The 21,512-nt window shown below is 46.2% G+C and overlaps 2 protein-coding genes across 6 annotated transcripts in view; both read right to left on the reverse strand.

Moving 5' to 3' along the window:
• CHCHD6 (coiled-coil-helix-coiled-coil-helix domain containing 6) overlaps nt 1–482 on the reverse strand; it is a 110,604-nt gene extending 110,122 nt beyond the window's left edge. Inside the window, exon 1 of one of the 2 annotated variants that reach the window (XM_069865725.1) lies at nt 363–482. In XM_069865725.1, the coding sequence (XP_069721826.1) occupies nt 363–452 (90 nt within the window). In that variant the 5' untranslated portion in view covers nt 453–482. The remainder of the gene's footprint in view (nt 1–362) is intronic. The other variant, XM_069865724.1, reaches the window with a different exon arrangement.
• Nucleotides 483–2,915: 2,433 nt separating this feature from the next.
• On the reverse strand, nt 2,916–20,880 carry TPRA1 (transmembrane protein adipocyte associated 1). 4 transcript variants are annotated; one of them, XM_069865943.1, is made up of 11 exons: nt 20,746–20,880; nt 14,771–14,964; nt 14,486–14,618; nt 12,817–12,903; nt 11,615–11,687; nt 10,521–10,600; nt 9,234–9,344; nt 8,712–8,772; nt 7,578–7,680; nt 6,885–6,965; nt 2,916–5,826 (listed from the first exon to the last, which is right to left on the reverse strand). In XM_069865943.1, the coding sequence occupies exons 2-11, from the start codon at nt 14,950–14,952 to the stop codon at nt 5,592–5,594; spliced, it is 1,146 nt and encodes a 381-aa protein (XP_069722044.1). In that variant the 5' UTR covers nt 14,953–14,964; nt 20,746–20,880; the 3' UTR covers nt 2,916–5,591. The 4 variants fall into 4 exon arrangements, with proteins under 4 accessions (XP_069722044.1, XP_069722045.1, XP_069722042.1 ...); XM_069865944.1 differs by lacking the exon at nt 20,746–20,880 and adding an exon at nt 19,255–19,267; XM_069865941.1 differs by lacking the exon at nt 20,746–20,880 and adding an exon at nt 18,746–19,057.
• Nucleotides 20,881–21,512: the final 632 nt, after the last annotated feature.

Genomic DNA, 21,512 nt, shown 5'->3' on the forward strand with positions numbered 1-21,512 from the left:
AACCAAGTAACCTATTTATATATTTTGGAACAAAAGCTCCCCATTTGTTAGTTTCCAGGCTAGTGCAAAAGTATTGTCAGTTTTCTCATTTCAATGCCATGGTCCTTCAAATCCAGGTGGTCAACATCCTTCTCTCCTCCTCCTCCTCCTCCTCCTCCTCCTCCTCCTCCTTCTCCTCCTCCTCCTCCTCCTCCTCTCCTTCTCCTCCTCCTCTCCTTCTCCTCCTCCTCTCCTTCTCCTCCTCTCCTTCTCCTCCTCTCCTTCTCCTCCTCTCCTTCTCCTTCTCCTCCTCCTCTCCCTCTCCTTCTCTTCTTTCCTCCTCCTCCTCTCCCTCCCCTCGCACCCGCCCCGTGCGGCCTCACCCTGATGCCTCGCAGCACCCGCACTTGCTCCCTCTCGTCGAGCCCGAAGGACACCCTCCTGCCGCCGGGGCTGCTCTCGCTGCCCCCCATGCCGCCCGGGGCTGCAGCCGGGCACAGCGCCCGCCCCTTCCGGGAGCGTCACCGCGTCCCATTGGCGGGGGGCACGGGACAGCCAATAGCGCGGCGCGGCTCTAGCGGGGCGGGCGCGGTGCAGGCTGGGAGTTGTAGTCAGAGGCGGGTGCGCGGATTGCAGTGGCCGCGGTGCAGGCTGGGAGTTGTAGTCAGCGGTACCCAGCCCTGCGGGCAGTGATGCTCCGAGAGGCATCTTTAACCCTTCCCTCACCCAGGGCTCAGTGCTGGGCCCAGTCCTGTTCAATATCTTTATCGATGACCTGCATCATAAAATCGCTAGGGTGGATTAAGCCCAAACGTCCCCTTCCATTACGAAACCAGATCCCTAAGCACTTCAGCCAGGGATGGTGATTGAGTCACCTTCCTGGGCAGCCTGTTCCAGTGCCAAATAATCCTTTTAGTGAAGAAGTTTTTCCTTATGACCAATCTGAACCTCCCCAGTGCAACTTCAGGCCATTCCCTCTTGCCCTATTGCTCTCACTTGGGAGGAGAGACCAGCACCCACCTCTCTACGACCTTTCAGGCAGTTGTAGACAGTGATAAGGTCTCCCTTCAGCCTCCTTTTCTCCAAGCTAAACAATCCCAATTCCCTCAGCTGCTCCTTATAAGACTTGTTCTCCAGACCCTTCAGCAGCTTTGTTGCCCTTCTCTAGATGCCCTTCAGGACCTATTTACTGACAGGGGTCTCTTTACTGGGCCAAAATTATGGAAGGAAGAAAAGCAAAATGCATGTTACCTTGCAGAAAATAAGCCAGGAAGGCACAAAGCTTATCTCCTGCCTCCAGGAGGGAGGAACCACCCACACGTCTTCTGTCAGGGAGGATTCATACACTGACAGGTCCCCACGGATGTACAAGGCAATTCCTTCTCAGCAGCACCAACATAAATCATCCCCTCCACACAGCCAAGCAAGAGCAGCCCCTCACCACACCAGGAATCCCTTCCCTGGCTTCACCAACACTATTTTACCATAGTCCTTGAGGGATCTCACCACCCCGACTTACCCGCTCACGTTTCCTTGGTGATTAAAACCAAAATTACAGTCTACAGCTTCTAGCCAAATTTACAGCAGGTGCCCTGTGGGCAGAATTCACCTTTCTGCTCCTTCCAGCTACTCTGTTCCAGCAAGACCCACCAACAGTGCCATTACCTGCTATGACAGGTGCACGCATGGGTCCAGCATCCATCAGGTCATCACAGACATGGTTTCTGTCACCAGGTACAGCCGATCTCTAGCCTAAACCAAGGGAAAGAAGATTTCTAATGCAGCAGCCTTGAAGGATCTTTTCTGAACTGTCTGCATTCCCAGAAATACAGGCCACCTGATGACGTATATAATTTCACACATTTGTGACTCGACAGTTAACAAAGCCTTGATATCAACACACCACTTCTCTATTTCTTAGTAGAGCATTGGAGCAGTTTTAACTGTTTAATGCTGCAGCTGATGTGGCAACCCCAGCTTTGCCTCAGCAGTGGGACTCTGGCCAGCTTTAAGGGTTTCACCAACCTGCACTACTGCCCTTCTAAGCTGGCAAGTCAAGTTCTCAACCATGTAATTACTCCTCCAGAAGTCTTCCCGTGACGTTGATTATTCTTGTCATCCTTCCTTAAGCCTTTTTCAGGTGTAACTCAAGCCAGGTGCCAGGCATCATCTGCAAAGATCCAGGAGGAAGAGTGGGCAAAGACAAATAGAACTGCATTTCACACCTACAGCCATGCCTTCCTGGGATCTCCAAGGGCCTGTGGGACACTGGCGTGGAAGCAGCCCTGATAATGGTGGAGGAGCTGTACAGCAATTTAAAACACCTCTCCACCTCCGCAGAGGCAGAGGATGCCATCAAAGTTTACTCCCATGGTAATGTTTCCAAGGGCAATCTCCAGAGCACCTGGAAGGAGCTCTGAGGTTTTACTGCATGATGACCCAAGCTCAAGAGAGAGACAAAGCTCAGCCTGTAGACCCCATCAAAGAGAACCTGATGAATGCCAACACGCATAGCTGTCACTCAGCAGCTATCATGTCCTCCCTGCAGCCAGAAAATTAGTCCTGACAGAGTTCATTTCAAAGCCCAGACAAGAAATAAGTGAGTCAATTCCAACTTCCACATAAGCCTTTTCTTAAGCAACACAAAGATATCCTATAGCAAAGACCCCCCGATATTCAACATGACCAGGAACAGCAAGATCAAGTTATGCAGAGAAGTCAAAGGCTTTACTGACAGTTATTTAGACCTGGAGACCACCCTCTGCACAGTCATCTGGTGTCCTAGTAACAGACTTCCAATAAGGAAAAATCCATTTCTAACAAAAAGATACTACGTTATTCCATTATTATGTCAGATTTGTTCAGGAATTTAAAAAAAAAAACAACTTAAAATTTATTTTTCTTCATGATATGGATCATTTGACAAAGAAAGTATGTCCATTTATGCCAAACTTAATTTTATTTCTTTATTTTACAAACAAAAATATACATTTATTCTGTATTTTATCTTTTTGCATCTAGACACACACACAACACATTTCTCCTCAAGGACCATTGTGAATATGGCCCGAAGCATTATATGTACATAAAAATACAAGAGGAGGAAGGTCAGTCCATGACCTAGCACGGAAGCTCCTCAGCAGCAGAACGTGGAACACTCCAGAAATACTGAAGTCCTGCCAGCAAAGGACAGGATGGACATCGACCACCTGCACAGGTGATCCTTCAGCACTGAATGCAGCTGATAAAAAAGCAAATTCATAACCTGCTCTTCACATCATCAAGGAGGGCAGATAAGTCCTCTCAGTCAAGGTGTTAAGAGTCAGCAAATACTCCTTGGGATGGAAAAGCAGTTGCTCCTTTATTTTTCAACTGCTTTAAGACCGTCACATCTCTTGGCTCTGTCCAAGGCCCACCAGCTCCAGGGAAGCTTTGCAGGTTTCCCCATGGTTTCTAACAGCAGCTCAGAATCAGTGTTGTGAGCAGCATTAGGAGCAGCAGCAGGGCAATTCAGGCACCATTTCATCCATCCCTTTTAGAGTAAGCAAGCAAGCTGACACACAGTAAGTGATGGGAGGAGCATGGAACACTTCTCTAAGGTGGCAAGGGCCGACTTGGCCAGCTGCTTGCCCAGCACTTACACAGTCACTGCATGGAGGGGAAATGTAAAAGGTTGTTGACTTATATGAGACAATTCAGTTCTCACACAAACAGAAGCTTTTTTTTCCCTCAAAAATATTTTTTTTAAAAAAAGGAGGGTGTTTGTTTTCAAGGTGCCAGTGCTACTTCAAGGTCTGCTGGGCAAAGTCCACAGGCAGAACAGAGAGGCTGCATTGCTCATTAACAAACAAAAAGATAAGCAAAGGGCCTGCATAGTTTTGGCAACCAATATGTACTTTGTGTTCTTACCCAAGCTTTTTTTTCCCTAGGGTGGGAACACACGACAGCAAATGGTCTCCCCTACCAGCTCATGATCCAAATGAACACCTCCACACTGCACCCCGCATGACAATTTCCAAGAAACTCTTACCTCAGTAGTCTTCAGGAAGAGCAGTGAGTTGAGGCAAGAATCACAGAGCCCCAGAACATTTCAAATTCCCTTTCTACCATCTCTAATGGAACATCGATATTGCTTTTAGCAGATCACCTACCTGGAGGACTTGGGTAGGAAAGCACCCCCAAAGCTAGAAGTATACACCTCTTAAACCATGGAGAGCACAGTATGCCCCAGAAACCAATCTGACACAGGTTTCAGCTGAACCGTCTCTGGACTGGAACACAATGTCTTGAAACTGCATGCCAGACAGCTCAGACAATAGCAGCCCCTTCTCCAGCATGGAAGAGGTTACTAAGAAGTTCCAGATAGTCTTTAGATGAACCACACTCCCCATGCACAGAATTGTTTCCAACATATCGAGCCATGAAACCTATTCAGGCCACAAGAAGTCTGGGGATCTAAATCGCAGTGTAAGAGAAGGACGCTGCCAGAGAAACACCACGATCTCCAACTTGTATCCCAACTCGTCTCCCAACTCACAACACCAGCTAGGTTGATTCTACCATGCCTATAGTGTTTGAGAGCTTCCAGACACTAAATACTATCAGCTCAGACTCATTACGGCCTTCTGCTCTGCCTCAAGCACCTGAACATCTCTGGAGCCTTCATCTGCAGAGCCAGCTTCCTCCTTCACAGCACTCTCCAAGACCCTGCCAGTCACAAAGCAGGGTGCAGATGGAAAATACATCTACCTCACAGCTTTTATTCTTGCAACTCAGCTCTGATTTAGTGTTGCTGCTTAGATCTTCCCATGAACTCAGATGCACAGTAGTACAGCCTCCATAGACTGCTTCACAGCTACTTCAGCTCAGCTAGACAGCCGCACCGTCTGTCCTTCTGTCTCCCTACTGTTCAATCAGTTCACATCCACGCTGCTAGCTCCTAGCCTCCAAAAAGGCTCCCAGGGCACAAAGAACAATGCATTCCTCCTCACACCTCTCTTGTCTTTCCCACGCACTCAGAACACTCCTTTTAACCCCTAGCCAGTATGATTCATTATTTTCATCAGTATTAGCTGAAGCCAGAGATGAGACCAGCTGACCAGCTTCTCCCTTCAGTCGCTACTATCACCACCTATGCTGTTGCATTATGAAAAGATCCAGGCAACCACGCTGCTTGAAGCAGCCCAGGAAGACCTCCTTTGGTTTCAACCACCAAATTCTTTCTACATGTGTACAATACAGCAGTCAAATCAACACCTTCACCCCTAAATGCCACTCCCCTAATTGGCAGATAAGTGCTTTCAGTCATTGAAAAGGAAGAGGTGCCAGTCAGGGCTGTCTTTTGAGTCATATTCACATCTGGAAGAGATCAGGAAGGTTCAGTGTTTATAGGTTTATGAACAAAACTGTTCTACATTGTTCTCAGGTAGCGACAGAGAATGTTCTTTCCAACAGGATTTGGGCTACCGACTTAGTTCCACAATGGGTTTCGGAAACCCTAAGGAAGAGAAGAAAGCCATGGCAGATAGCCGACGACAGATTTCCGGTGGACATCCTAACAGCTGTGGTATCAGGGAGTCTGGAAGGAATCATGTGAAGCAGGTAGCCCCGCCTTAGGCGTTGATGGCTTTCCAGCGGTCACTGTCTATGCTGTTGATGCTGCCCACATGATACGGCATAGAAGCCACATCATCCAGGTAGGCTGTGGTGTCAATCTGAGTGCTCGAGTAGAATGAAGAATCCATTCCTTCCTTCTTGGCAACAGCATAAGGGTGGGGTAGGTGCACATCCACATCCTCAGGTTCATCCACCTGACATTTGTAGGAGAAAAGGATCTTCGGTTCAGACCTGGAGAGATTAAAGATTTAAAATACATGCTTAAGCAATGTAGTATCACAGCCACTTATACTTAACTGAAACTCAGCAGCACTAAGAAATTTTGTATTCAAACCCTAAAAACTCTTCATACTTGCTTTTAGTCCTGAAATACACTATCAGAGCAATTGCCATAAAACAATCCTAAATGTACCTTTGGACAAAGTCACCTTAGAGAAATTAAAATGGCAGAATCCTAACTCCAGTGTGGGAAAGGTGTTCTCATCTTTGGCAGTTCTGAATTATGAGGGCAACAGCATCCAAACAGTGAACTAGACAGCAGGCTGGTTACTGACACCAACAGAATGCAGTCCACCATAAGTTCCATCTGTGCACATCAGCAAAACCAAAACACTCCTGGATCAGCAGTTTCCATCTCTAACTTCAAACACTTCCCTTCTTATTTCAGATGGCAGTAGAGGTACGTGCTGATATTTTGGGGGTACTTTATGCTCTTGGTCATTTTAAAGCCTTCTGTTTCTTGCTCATGGACAATAAAAGCTAAAGCCTACACTAGAACACTTGGGTCTTCCTACCAAGATGCATCTCCTCTGAGTGGCCACACGGCGGCAACCCCGACCCAGGAATCACACTCCAAGTGTTTTTAACTTAAGACTCCTGGGCGCACTGTCGAAGAGTCCCCAGAGTTACATAACTCCTAAATCCCCTCTACAAACCTATCCCAAAACCCACCCAGGAAACCATTTAATCTTCCACGACTCAATCTCTCACTAACCAGTTAGTTAACAACTTCAGTGGAAAAACTTTGTACTAAACAGGATGCAGACACTGAAGAACTGATCCTCATAAATATTTGAGTGGAATATGGCTATCGGCTCTATTTTCCATTCAAAGGAGTCTTGGATAGAAGCTAGTAGCGCTGGGACACAGAAGAAAAACTTCAAGGCCAGAAATTAAAAACTGGCTCTCTAGCTGGCATTCTAGCTGCTGCCTTTATTCTACAGATGTGAACTTGAGTACAAAATGAATGACAATATATACCCTCTAAACTCCTTTTCCTGGCTACTCACCCAAAGAAGCCTTTCAGGAATGCCACATAGATGAGAGGTGCAAAGAAGCTGAAGTAAAGGAACGTTGTAGCATCAACACAGCTGTCAACAGCAAAAGGCAACACGAAAGAATTTAGCACTCAAGCACAATACAGCCGGATAACATCAGTCATAACCCTCTCAAATGATCCAATTTCCCTCCAGCATGTCCAAGCAGAGGACAAGAAAAGTCTTACGATAAACAAATTCAAACTGATGCAAAGTAACAGACATTGACCACCAACATGTGCCAAGACCCAAGTTCTGATGAAGAGCACAGTCTCAGTGCTCCCAATTTTGACTCACAAAAGTGACACTGATCCCTGCAAAACAAGATTCCAGATATGAATAAGGGTGCCTCCATGCACTTTCTAGGTAACTGATTATTTCCTCCCTTATTACATATGAAAGAAACATGAGCCAATGGCCAGGGATCAGTGGATTCAAACTATCACTCACCACTTCAAGATCACTGCAGGGCATGCAGCTTTAAAGACCTCTCCACTGCGAGTTTCCTGACCACTTGGAGATCTTTTGGCACAAAACAGAACTAACAGCTTTATTCTTTCTTAGGAACTCAGTACAAGTTTGTTTTCTTGTGAGAGGTAGTGTTGAAGGACACTCAAATGCAACACAAGAAACTGGGCTGTAGACCTCCTCCCCCAGCACACATACCACAGTCCTTCTATGATATCCACACAGAGGAGGGCGCTGCCCAGGCCCTGCACCAGGTTCAGCAGTGCCAGGATTCCAGCATAAACATAAAAACTCTTCCTGGCTGTGGGAAAGAGAAGGACACAGATGAAGCTCAACCTCATAAGCACAGCCCAGAGCAAATCTTTTTGATGGAGACGGCAAACCCAATAGAAACATCTCACCACCTTGCCTGTTTAAGAACTCTCGAAGAATTAAAACTATTTTTCTGTCCCTTGCTGGCAGGACTGATTGGAGGTACAGAGGAATAAACCATATCCTCCTGCACACAAAAGACTGTTTTGGAAACACACGGTCATGGCTACACAAGGAAAGATTTTACAAGCAAGCACCTGGAATCAGTGTCAACCACATAACAGAACAAAAGAAAAACAAAAACCCCACAGCTGAAGCTGAATCACTGCTGTGCATGGGAAGGGCACAAACTGCTCAGGAGACCTGGACAGGAGAGGCAGGGTATGCTGGACACTAGGCAGATCTGGCCAAGGACCACCTGCCTGTGACATGTGCCACACAAACCCACCCCCTCAGGGCAAACACAGAGCTGCCAGCACTACTTGAGAGAGAGAGCAGCCCAATGCAAACAACTTAGTAACAGCTTCTCTCCCTGTTCAAGAACTGCAAATACTCTGCAACAAAAAGAAAAAACAGAGAAGCATCTTACTAAAGTAAATGCCCAGATAAAAATTAAGCAGCTCCCAATTAGCTTCTCATTCCCAGGAGATGACCAGCATGTACACTTCAACATAACACATGCATCTCAAAGGAAGCTATTATTAAGAAGCCCTTTCTTTTGACTCTCTTAAGATTACATATTTGCATTACATCTGTATCATTAACTGAGCAGTAAATCTTGTTTTCTTAATGCAACTGTTTAGCTACTGAAGTAGTAATGTAATTTTCTTACTCTGCTCTCCAAAAGGTACAACATACCCTTTACCAAGGATAACCTATCAGTCCTTTGCCATCTACCTGTAACCCAAGATAGCAGGATCTCTCTGCAGGGCAACTAGATACAGGAACCTTTTACTCCCACTTATGTTTTATCCTGGCACTGTCTCCATCTACACTACAGAACACGCTACAGTGACTTACAGGGTAAAGAAATCCGGTGTTTCAGAGGAGTTTTTGGAAGAATCACCACCAAGGAATAGACCTGTTGAGACAAAGAACTAACTGTTCCACAGCTGCTTGACAACTGAACTAAACAATCTCTACAGGGATGGTGTGTGGTGTCACACCCTCCCTAGAAGTCTCGGGGCAGAGGCACAGACCCCCTGATATTAAACCCAATCCAGATGGTGCAGATTGGAAGGCCCCACATCTCACCCCTATCAGCACACAAAGGCTGATCATTGAGAAATAAGGGAGTGAAGAACATCTGAGTTCAGCTGGAATTCAGTTGCCACAGCTTATACCACTCCCACCACAGTTTTACTGCTTCAGCATCCCTGCTCCATAAGAATCTGCACTGTATCAGGCAGGATGGGGACTAGGGCCTTATTACACAACAAATCATCTTCCTTGCCCCATTTAGAAAATACAAAGAAGCATAAAACAGAAGAAAATACAAAAGAAGAAAACACAAAGAGTGCATAATACATGCACAATACTTACCACAAAGAAGAAACAGGAGCTGGCAAGCCAAAAGTGCCTCCCTCCGTGGCCATAGATGTTGAAGTCTTCTGCTGAGAGGTGGGCATCAGGGTACAGGATTTCCAGAGTGCCCTAGGAGAGAAGTGGCGCCAACATTATTCTGTTATCGGCAGCGTCTTCACTCGAGTGGGTGTCTGGACAAAGGAGGTTGTATTTAGAGAAGTTCAGACAACTGAATTGTCCCAGCCACCTCTGACCCAATCGTTGCTCTGCTTAGACCAAGTTAAGCTCAAACAGGAGAAGAGGAAGAAATTGAAGACAAGAAGTGAGGGGGAAAAAAGTGGCAGGAATCAGCATCTGAAGGAAATTGGCATCAATCACATTCCAGAAGACAGATTGAATGAAGGTATAGGGAATGCAAGCAGTTGTCTGTTTGAAACAGACAGAGTTCCATTTCTGTCTTTAAATTAGACCTTTCTTGCTGCAATATCCACAACAGAAAAGCCCACACTGTGCAAGAGATGGAACACAACAATGTCTCATTCACTTGAATTCCTGAAAAATGGGAAGAACAGAAGCTACTATACAGACAGTGTAGTGAGAAAAGTGCTTGTAAACACTCTTGAACCCAAATATAGCTTGATCACTTGATATTTAATGAGGGTTCTCCAACTTTATCATGTGGTAATGATCAGCTCAGTGCCTCTGCAGACAAGAGCCTGGTCATGGAACAAAGATCTGTTATTCTGGCACTGCCCTTAGCATAGATACGCAGGGCTGGGCACTTACATACTAAGGAGAAGAATAGATCCAGACACATACTGCATTGTTCAGAGACTGAGACACAGCTAAAACTGAGCTAGCAAGCCAGTTGCTGGTTTGAAGGGAAGCAAGAGCTCCCAGCTCTCAAAGAGTCAGGAGACAAGAGGCCCACTGCACTGCCCTTATCTGGCAAGAACATCTCAAGTCTCTCCATCTAGTTTTCATGGCACTTGAGGCTAGACTCAAAACTTGTGGCTCAGGTATGAAAATATGAACTCTTGTTCCAAAATTCGCTAAAAGCAATCCATCTAAACATCATCTCATTTCTTGACCTTGCTGAGTCATTCACACCACAAAGAGGACAAAGAGATACGGTCCAGCATATCCTCTGGGGACTTTCATATGTTGCCACAAGCATAAAGTCTTCCTCCAAAACATCAAAAAGTAAAGCTGCCATTTTCTAGGCAGCAGTCCCACAGCAAAATGCCTGAACTCCAAGCAAAGTCCTATCTTTTGCAAAGACTGATTCTGCTCCAACATACTCACCTGGGTGACAGAATATGCCAGAGACAGCACTGTAGTGATTGCCAGAACACGTTTCACGCTCGACTTACTCTCCAGGTGACCTGGAATTAAGGAATATATAAGTGATTCAGGATGTAATCCCAGCCCTGATAAAAATCAGTTCTCTCCAAAACCAATACAGGAAAACATTTCTAATTCCAGAGACCTTCAAGGGAAGGTTAAAGCTCACACAAACCTCCCCCCCAAAAAAAACAAACTGCATCCCTCTTTGGAGAGCTGAGCCTTTCAGACAAAATCATACTTAGGAAGCAAAAGGTTTTAACTTGCTCTCCTCTGCTCATATTAATATACAGAAAGCAACTAAGTCCTTTTGCTGGAATTACTCAGTATACAGGAATTACTCCTGTATTGTGTACACTGAGATGTTATACAGTTTCTTCTCAGAAAAGTAACGTTGATGGGAGACTGGGTTAGAGCAGGGGAGAACGGCTTACATAATTTAGAAAAATCTGCACTGAAATATTCTAGAGCAGACAATCTCCAAAACTTCCATCCAACCTAAGTTATTCTATGAGCTCTAAAAAGATGGAAGAGCTAGTGCTCAGATGTCCCACTGGCAGGGGCAATGATGACATCTACCAAATCCCCTCTCCTCTACCTCTGACCCATAGAAGAGGTGCTCCAAACAGCATTTTCATTCACACAACTGAAAAAAAGTAGTTACAAATTGCAGGTACAGTTAAAGCAGCTGAATGAAACAGGATGGAATCAAGCCAACCAAGGAGAGGACAGAAGGACCCCCAAAGAAACCACTTCAAAATGGGGCTGAAGCAAAGATCAGACAGTAGATTTTTGCATAAGTCATCTTCACTTAAGCTGCATGCTTATTCACATGTGTGAAGAACAAGCAAAACACATAAGCCCCACAATCACCCAAGCCATGTATCTGTAAATATAATCGGCCTTTCAGCCATCTTTAACTAAAATGGCCCAATCTGTCCTCTATTCTATAGCCACTTCACTTTATAGAATCAGTATCCACAAACCTAGATGCCTCTGTGGAAAGAAAGGAAATAGGAAACATTTAAAGCACTCAAAAACCTCCGGACACATACCAAAGGCAAGGCCTAGAATCACCACACTCAGTTCAATTGCCAGAAGGAAGAACCTTGTGATCTCCCACAGGATCTGAGGGATAACAGAAACCAGACAAACATAATTAGATGGAGCCAGGAAAGAGTCAGGAGTTAATACAGCAGAACTCCACTCTCTGCTCCAGGGGATGGCAGCCTCTGAATGGAGTAGATTCTGCAGTATGCTTATGACTGAACAAACTGAGTGTTCTGCACTCCTCCAAAGCTACTAGACCCTAGATCCAAAGCCTTCTAACCTCAGAAAATACATTGTGTGTGTACCAGAGAGCACAAAAGAAAACAGACACGATAGAACGTGCGTTTACAGGAAAACCCAATAGTCTTATTGCATGACAAGTCTTACTGCATGACTTCCCAGCAAGGTGTGCTTAGCAGCAACACCAATAGAGCTAAAGAAATGCACTGTCTCACCTCCTCTCCAGTATTCAAGTCCTGGACCTACATCTATTCAACAAAGGTGAATGAAAATGCTACAGACATCCAGCCACTCACAACAAGCAGTGCATGACACTGCTTTGACAGGTAAAGTTAAAGGGAAAAGCGAAAAAAACCACACTGATTCCAGAGAACAAAGCCAGAAGCCCTGTACTCTCTAGGTGGCTCTTGTTTCTCTAACAGCTCAAGAGCTACAGAGCTTTTTGTTTTAGGTAATATTCTGCTACAAGTCAAATGACTACAAATGAACACCACATACAAAGCTATTTCCTGTTTGCTAAGGGTTTGCCCTGTGCTCAGTGGCCACAAGGACTTTCAGATATCGGTGTCAAAAGGGAATTGCATTTTATTTGTTTTCAATACAAACAAATTAAGTATTTTTCAAAGAGACACTCGTAAATTGCAAGAGTAACACAGGCCAGGTCTTGTCTAGCCACTCAAGGTGTCTGAATGCTTAGCTCTTGCAAAGCAGTATCATTCCACCCCTGCAACAGTAAAGTTTTGCTGCCTCTATTTGTGTGTCTATTTTAGGAAGTCCATTGTTTTACAGCCCTGGATGTTGTGATCATTTAGATACATTTATCAGAACAGGATTCCATAATACACATAGCTACAAGTACTGCAAAAAAACCACATTCTTCCTGTATGCAGATAAAAGAGAAGCCATAGCAAATCGTTGTGATCAGAACTGCACAAATCACAGCCTCTGAAATCAGTGTTGTACCTACCTTATCAGCAACAGTGGCAGCATCAGAGGCACTCACAGTCATGGAGACAACAGCACGGGCAATACCAACTAAAGCCACCACAAATACCTGCTCAAAAAGACACCAAAAGTGAGTTCATGTCAAAAAGCGCATACACAGCAGCGACCAGAAACTGTTATGGAATAATATTTCCAGGTCAGCTTTCAAGCCTGGCTGTGTACTAAGGATTTCCTGTAGCAGATTAGAGTTAATTTGCCAAAGAAGATTCCTCTGGCCTGTCAGATGTAGGAGTACTGGCTTAGAATTTAGGAAGGACCAAATTTCCTCAGCTGTCAGATTAAACAGCTCTGAAGAGGTCTCAGTTGCTTCTTCAAACAGTATCTTTGCAGGCAAAGAGTCTTCTCACCCTTCAGTCCACTGGGGCAGGGGAGGAGAAAAAGCAGACAAAAAAACCCCCATATCTCTCCAAATTACAAGATCAAATGCTTGGTATGACTGAGTAAAAGAACCACATCAGATAACAGCAGCCACTCGATACAAACTACCACACTTCTGATCTGTAATAAAACTAAAATCTGCCGTTCTCACTGACAATGCTCAGGAATGCAGAGGAAAAGTATCAGCTATAGCCAACAGCTTCAAAACATCTTAGCCTGCTGCACAGTGCAATACAGATACTTAAGTCAGCTCAAGTACCATTTAAGCATGACAGCACGGAGTTCAACAAGGCTAATTTACCAACTCTTGTGCTATCACCACCATACCATGCAATTAAGAGCTCGGTTGGATTTATCTGCCCACTGTGCAGACTTAACCCCTAAGAAAGCAGATTTTTCCAGATAAAGTTCTCCAACTCATAGCCTAATTCTAATGATGCAGGTATGAAACAGCTCAATCTGTCAGAGAACGCAGTCCGAGCCGATTCCAAGGTGGCTGGAGAATGTAAATGACCAGTAAGCCTCCTTAGGAAAAGAAGGGGTGCAAATGGCATGAAAGAAGAATAATACAGCATTCCTCCTGGAGTGGAACATTCTGGGACAAAACACTGACAAAAAAGAAGGGTCCCTGAATACAATGGTGTTCCAGAGCAGTAACAGCTCACGGGAGAGGAAAGCACCCCCTTTTTGCTTCCTCTCTAAATAGGTAGAGACACTTCCTAACCTACTAACCTAGCTTTAATCACTGACTCCACAAGAAAGCTTGCCTTCAAGACATGACAAAATCATTTGAAAGGAAATCCTCACAAAACACACATCCTCATTTCCCAATAAAAGACTCCAGAAGATCAAATTGAGTGAAAGCATTTTCCTCTAAGGCTGTTTCATCACTTCCTGCTTCTCAGTCTGTTTCGAAAAAGTCAACACCATAAAGTTAGCTAGCTTTTTTCTTCCCTTTGGTCTCTCAGGAGTTTCAGTTTCCAAAGCCTTTGGCGTGAATTTCTTACCAAGCCGCGTGCACTACTGGAAACATAATGGAAGATTTAAATCCATACTGAAAATGTCTGGAGGTACTTTTAAGTTTGGAGCATTTGCATCTGTCTACTTCTTGGAATATACCTTCAACTACAAATAGATTTTATCCCTGTGAGATCTGGTCTAGGGTCTCTCTCCAGTAGTTCGGTGATATTGTTCATAAGTGGCAATAAAAAAACACTCACTAATCAGTTCAAAAAGTACAGAGCAGTACTCACTAGTATGTAGAATGTAGTGAAGATCGGGCTGGAAGTAACACGGATTTTGGCCCTGGCAGAGGGCAGCTTCCAGAGAAGAAACATAAAGAAAAGCACATTGGGAACCAGTAGCAGAAGATCCCAGTAGCGGACTCTGCAAAAAGTAAATAAAACCAGGTTTTTTTCTGTTCTTCAGCATCTGGAAGCCAAGACACCAGCCCCAGCTCCTTCTCAACCAAAGTCTGAGAATACAAGCTCTTTCCCCTGGCCTGGGGTCAGGCCATGGTGCTATTTCCTCTGTCTCACCTGGACTTCCCAATGTCCTCATAGAGCAACAAGAGACACTTGTGTGGCACAGTGATGTTGGTGTCATTGGTTGCCTGTATTGTTGTTGGGGCCAAAGTTGTCACATTATCCAGTGCTGTCACAAGGGCAGTCGAATGTGTGATGTTGTCAGACGTGGAAAATCTCATCACAGACTGGAACATCCTGCCTTCCTTCTGGTCCAGGTCAAACACAGCACAGGACAACCACACAGAGACAAAAACCAACATTAAATCAACTGTGAGTCAGAGCTAAAAAATACATTCCAGCCATTAGGCCCCCGCACAACTGCTTCCTGCTTGTTACACCAAACGATCATCATCCAAAAGACTATTGCACAACAAAAGGTCACCTCCCCTTCCTCTGCACACTTCCATTAGAGTGGACACTACAAAACCACTACCTTATATCAGAGTAACAAGCACCTGATACAATAGTGTAATGCTATGCTGGATTAAATCTTGTGATTTTTTGAGCTTTGGTAGATTCATAGAAGAAATTAAGACTCAGGGGCAACACATGGCAACATCGGATGGAGACAGAAACCCTCTTGTACCAGAAGCTTAATTATTGTTCTAGTTCCCAAGATCAGGATCCTACAGTCAAGTCAGTGATTTAATTTCAACTATTGCAAATTAAAAAATGAAGGCCCCTACCTAAAACCTGTTATATTACCAACACTACCACGTGAGAGCAGGGAGAGCCTCACATACTTTTACCTAAAAAGGGGCTCTTTATCTTCCAAAACCCACACTGGCAAAAGCCAAGCTTCAGCATTTTTCTCCTCACACTCTGCAAGACACCATAACTTCTCTGAATTTAAGCACAAGAGTAAGGCTGTGAAGAGACAGCGCCCTTCTAAAATTCTGTTAGCATAAGGTTCTTCTACTCGTTTACATTTACCAGTCCGGATTGCATTGCACTTCTCAGACACAGATTACCATCCTATCTAACAGGTTTCCTAAGGTCAAACTCTCAGGCCACAAAGAGCTATGTTCTAAATCAGAACTATGAGTCATGGCATTCATTCTTTTTGCCTGTCCTACACTGCAACTCTCCCGTCTCTCAGGCTGTCAAGACAGAACTTCCCACTCCCCTGATGAAACTTTTTTCTACTGCCTTCCCTGAGAGAACATTCACATCTTTTCTGCCATCCATCCATCCCCCAGGCCCTGCACTGCTGTGATATTAAGTGGTCCTCCAGAAATGAAAGGGAAACTCTAATCTGCCATCCATAAAACTCCACGTGCTGCATGCCCGTGCCAGTGGCTTTATCATAAATCACACTAGCAGCAGTTTATCAGTTTGTTGGTTCTACAATCACCTTGGAAGGTTAAGTGGACTATAGCACACAGTACCAGAGCTTTCACCTGACTTACATTACTAAGCCTGATCCTGATCCAATGTATCACCTTGTGCAAACCCTCACCTCTTCCCACCCTGAAACAGAAACCCTCACCTTAAGGCACTTGACTAGCTGTGAGCTGGACACAAACATCCTATAATTTCTCCCGGCACTCCCCAAAGAAATGGTCACAGATGATACACAGACTCAAAAAGAAAAACCTCTATCAACCAGCATCTTAAAGACACACATTGCCAGAGGCAGCACTCTAGCAGTCTGTGTACTGTAGTCAAACCAGGATTCATCTCAAAAAAATCTGTTTGACTTTAGCCCTGGCTGGCAAAAACAGAGACTCCATGACGGGACTCAGAAGGTATTTTCCCTGCTAGGTTCTGGGTGACTCACAAGTCAGAAAGAATCAGCACAGCCCTGTGTCATCTGTTTAGCTTTTAGAGTTCAGTAGCACCTTCCCCACAAACTACCGGAGACCATCAGTCACAGACTTTTCCTTCTCTCCAGAGGCTGAGATTCTGCCCGGGACTTCTGAGGGGTAAGGGGTCATCCCATCCTCAGCTAACGAACATTCCGCTTGATTCACCCACACTGATAGATACTCGCTGAGCTGGGAGTTTTCTTTTACGACTGCCATATGCTGCACTGTGCAAGAGATGTCACATTAAATAAACACACGCAGACCTGGAAAGATCAACTTTGTGCAGAGATGGCAAAACCTGTGCCAAAAAATCCTAATTCTAGTAGAGCTTCCAGTAAACAACCTTCATACTCCTGGCTTATCTCTCTTCCCTCCAGCTTCTCACTTCTCTGAACTGACACCGTTGAGAATGATTTTGTTAATGACTTTGCTCTTCTCTCTTCCTCTGAAAGCCACCACTATCACACAACAGCAGCGAGCTGCTGATAAGGAAAGGGGTTGGCCACATATAACAGAGCGCCGGTCACAAGGTTTCAAAGAGCAAAGCAGAATAAAACTTACCTCTCAGCCCAGCTACTTGCTACAGTTTGGTATTAGTATCCTATTCCTCCTCCTAAGATGGAGTACACAGAAGGGCAGAGCAGCAGAACATCCAACATGATAAGAAAGGACAGCCAAAGCCATCAGCCAGACAGCATGATCCCCATGCTTGTCTAATAGCTAAGGCCTACAGCAAGGATGTGAAGAATCATCCCGTTCCTGTCGAAATCGCCAGCAAAAATTCCACAACGCAACTAGGAACTGGTGGCAAGGATCCAGCTCGGCTCGTCATCCCCAGCAACACTGCTCCTTACAGCACACTGTCCAAACCCATTCCCTGTCTAGTCCAAAATAAATCCAGTCAGCTGAGCATATCCAAGGGATCACTTACCACGCCCTGCCTCGAGCTCCTCGCTTCAGCCAGCCCAACCTACGCAAGAGGGGTAAAATCACCCCATAGCCACATAAAAGGAAACCAGTGTGGCAGTCCTGGTCTCCTTTTTTCTTCTAGCAGGCAGCTCTATTCACCACATAAAGAAACCAAAACAAAACGCCTTTTTTCAACAGCACATCTGAAGTCAGGCTGACTTGGCTGACACCTATTCCTCTGCCCAGGTGTTGCACTCACAAGTTTTATCCAGATCTAGAACATCCACAAGGCTCTAGGTTGCTGCGGTGGAGCATTTAGAAGGCTCAGCTGCACCCTCAGGGAAAACAACTGCCTCTCAGGGAGAAGATGCTGCTTCTTGATTCATGGCACTGTAACTGTAACAGACTTTAGTGAAATTCAGGACTTAAATCACTGGCTGTTCTCTGTGCTCTCAAAGCCCAACAACATAAAGATGAATTACACCGCACCAGAGTTTCAACTGGTTTCAGTTTCAGTTTTCTTTCTTTCTCTCTGAAAACAGGATCAGAAAATCTTGCAAGTACAGATCATACTAGGGTTAAGACTTCTCCTTAAAACACTATATTTGTGCAAGAGAAAACTGCACTGACCAGATTCCTGCTTAAATATGACTGTTATTTCAATAACTGAAATGATTAAAAAGAAGGGGGGGGAGGGAAAAAAAAGCAAGAATGCTCTTTTTTTTTCCTCTTTTAAAGATGGCTCTTCAAGTCTCACTCGTGGTCACAAGACTTGCATTTTGCATTCTGCCCTTAGAAAATATTCACAGGCAGGGATCTTCCACCAGTGACTGAGAACTGTTTTCTCTCTTTCTCAAGTTGCAGTCTCACATCTCATTTCTGAACTAAACCTGACAGGAACTGCAGTTCTAAAAAACAACCAAAAAAACCCACCAAAAGCAGAAGTACCAACACCAATCCAAAACAATCAGACAGAGAATCTCTGTTCGTATATCCCAGGGATGTATTTTGGAAACAAGAATCTTAAGCTTCTCAGTTTGGTTTGCGTTTTAGGGTTTGTTTTCCCCTCTAGAAAGCAGGTGATAACAAAAATGCAAACAAATAAACTCTTAAGATTAATTTTGGAGTTTTAGAAAGCAAGCGGCCTTTACCAGACCTGGGAAACATGAGGGGAGTGATCTGCACCAATCACGTGCAACGAGACAAAATCTGGTTACAGGATCTATTTCCCACTTACAGGCTTATGGATACATTTTCCCAGAAATCTTACCCGTATTCTAGTCCTTCCCAAGGACCAATTGTAACGTGAACTCCACAACAGGCAAACCTCTTGCTAATTTGGAGCTGGCTCCAGCTCTCGGCCTGACCTCGCGTTTGAGAGAAAGGCTGCGAAGAGAGGGGGTTATAAAACACATCTGTTCAGCCCAGGCACACCGAGCACAAGCCGCTACCGTCCTCAAAGAACGAACGGTGCCTGGAAAAGAAAACGCTGAGAGAAAACACGCTGTCAGAGGGACGTTCTAACTTCCAACAACCGCAACGACTGAAGCGAAACTCGGCTCTGCTTTAGCTCAAACCAACACCATCCCGCTCTCGGGCACAGCGGCTGCTCCCCTGCCTCCCGGGGCCGCGATGACAGGCGAGAAGGCGGCGGGCGAGGCGGAGCGGGGCGCGCCGCCCGGCCAGGGGGCTGCCGAAGCTCCCTAGGCCCGCCTCCCCTCACCTCCCCCGCCGCGGTCCCCGGGCTGCGAGGCCCCCCCAGCCCCGGGACCCTCGTACCCGCCGCTGCCCGCCCGGCGCCGGCCCCGCCATCCCAGGCCCCGCCGCTCCGCTCGCCTAGGGAGCGTCGCTCAAGAGCGGCTCGCGCACAGAGCCGGCTGCCAGCTGGCGCCTTTTCGGCAGGGCTCGGACACGCTGTTGAGGGACGGTCCCTGAGAGGGCCGCCGCCTCAGCCAATCGGGAGCCGAGCTGTCAAACCGGCCGCAAGAAGTAGCGGCGCGAGCCAATGGGGAGCGGCGGGAGGCGGGACTCGGGCTGCGGGCGCACCGCGCGTTAAAGGAGCGCGGTCCCCTCTGCCTGGGGATGGAGGGGCGGAACAGAAGCTCCCCTAGAGCCCCAGTGCTGAATCGCTGTGCCCGGTGGGGCAGGTGTCACCGCCGAGCGCTGAGCCACCTGTCCTGAAACGGAGGGGAGGAACAGACCCCTCCCCGGAGCCCCAGCGCTGAACCCCCTACTGCCCGGCGGCCAGGTCTACCCCTACCCATTGAACTCCTTACTACCCGGCGGCCAAGTCTACCCCTCCCCATTGAACCCCCCCCCCACCCCCGCCACTGCCCGGAGGCCAGGTCTACCCCTGCCCATTAAACCCCCTACTGCCCGGCGGCCAGGTCTACTCCTACCCGTTGAACCCCACTGCCCCTGGCACCCCACAGCACTTGGCCACCCGCAGGCTGGCTTCACGGGAGCTAACGTGGATCGTGCAGGGCAGGGAGGAGAAAAAGGCTTTAGGCTGGTTTTGGAGAGAAACTATTGACTGCAAAGCAGAGGAGTAAATAATTTTCTTCCATAGGATGGATACTATAATCAGGTCCCTACAGGAGATAATGAATAACAAGTTGGAGAGTTTGTTTGTAAGGAAAACGTAAAGCTGACAGAGCTAACCTGGCACAGCTCGGGTGGTAGTGGCTAAAGGGAAACCTGATAAATAGCAGAGTTTGGAGGTGCGATACTAGACAGAAATAAGAAAAGTTTAAATAATGAACAAAGGAATAACTGGGGAAAATGAGCCAAGATCTAAAAAGGAAATTAAAGGAAATAACTGGTGAAATATCAGCAGGTCTGTCCCAACAGGAAGAGCTGTCCGACTGCACCAGAGTTCCAGGGCATGCTTTTTACCTGAGTCACTTCAAGGGCCAGAGGATAAACTTTGGCTCGGTTCTCCATTTGTGGTTCACTGGGGGCTCTAGGGTTTGCCTCCATAGGATTGCAAGGCTTTTGCTAAGCTGAAATTTGCAGTACAAGGTCTGCATTTCTTTAGGAGATCCCTATATTAATCAAGGTTTGTGCCCTGCTCTAACAAACAGCATGCAAAGGCTTCGGGCCCACCTCACAGATACGTCTTCCTCTGCTTCAGTCTCCTCGATCCTTCTCTCAGGTTTAGTTTTCCAACTTTGCTGCAGCAAGGCTCATAAAGGGGACATAACCTGAGACAGTGCCGCCTTCCTCAGCTCTATTCCTTTGGTTTCCTACTGGGGTGAATGGGGTTTTTACCTGGTGTCATGCCTCTGGAATGACATCTGGAGAAGCCGGTCCTTAGCTTGTCTCTTCTCACACTGTTGTTCAGGTTAATGATATGTTGCAATATTTTGACGTGTTCTATTTATCAATCCAAGCACAAAGTCTCAGCAGGAACCAACATCTCTGAGTTACAGCAGGGACATTTCTGGTTAAAGAGAGGTAGAGTGTTTCTGCCTAAGAAGTGCCTTGGTAACAGAGCCAGGAATAAAAGCCACGTCTTCTTGCTTATAGCCTCAGGCGCTAACTAATTGAACATGTTACCTCCCACATAACTGTGTCAGAAGGAGAGATTCTTCTTTCCAATCCACCTGCTCTTTCCATCTCATTCACTCTGAGGCTAGAGCCCAGCACTTGGGACACCAGATCCTGTTTCTCAGGCAGAAGATTGCTGTGTGGCACCACAAGGACCACGACACTATAGATCCTGCCTATCTCACTGCTCATGTGGAACAGAGGAGATGGGGAATCTGATGATAGTTCCTTTGCATTAACAAGCCGTGCCTTTCAGCCCAGACATGGCACGTGAAAACGTAACTCTGTCCCACCTCATCTCCTTAACTGCACACATCCTCCCACTGCAGCTGAGACCCACTGCTCTCCGTGTCGTCCCCTTCATCCAGTGCACAAACGTGGCAGGGCTCACTCCTTTTGTCCTTGCTGTGTCATTTCCTGCTGCCAAGCTGAAGCAAGACAAGAGGTGATGTTCAGCAGCCTTGGTATGACTTTGAGGGCCCCAAGGA

The sequence above is a fragment of the Phaenicophaeus curvirostris genome, chromosome 11 (assembly GCF_032191515.1).
Source record: "Phaenicophaeus curvirostris isolate KB17595 chromosome 11, BPBGC_Pcur_1.0, whole genome shotgun sequence".
Classification (NCBI taxonomy): domain Eukaryota; kingdom Metazoa; phylum Chordata; class Aves; order Cuculiformes; family Cuculidae; genus Phaenicophaeus; species Phaenicophaeus curvirostris.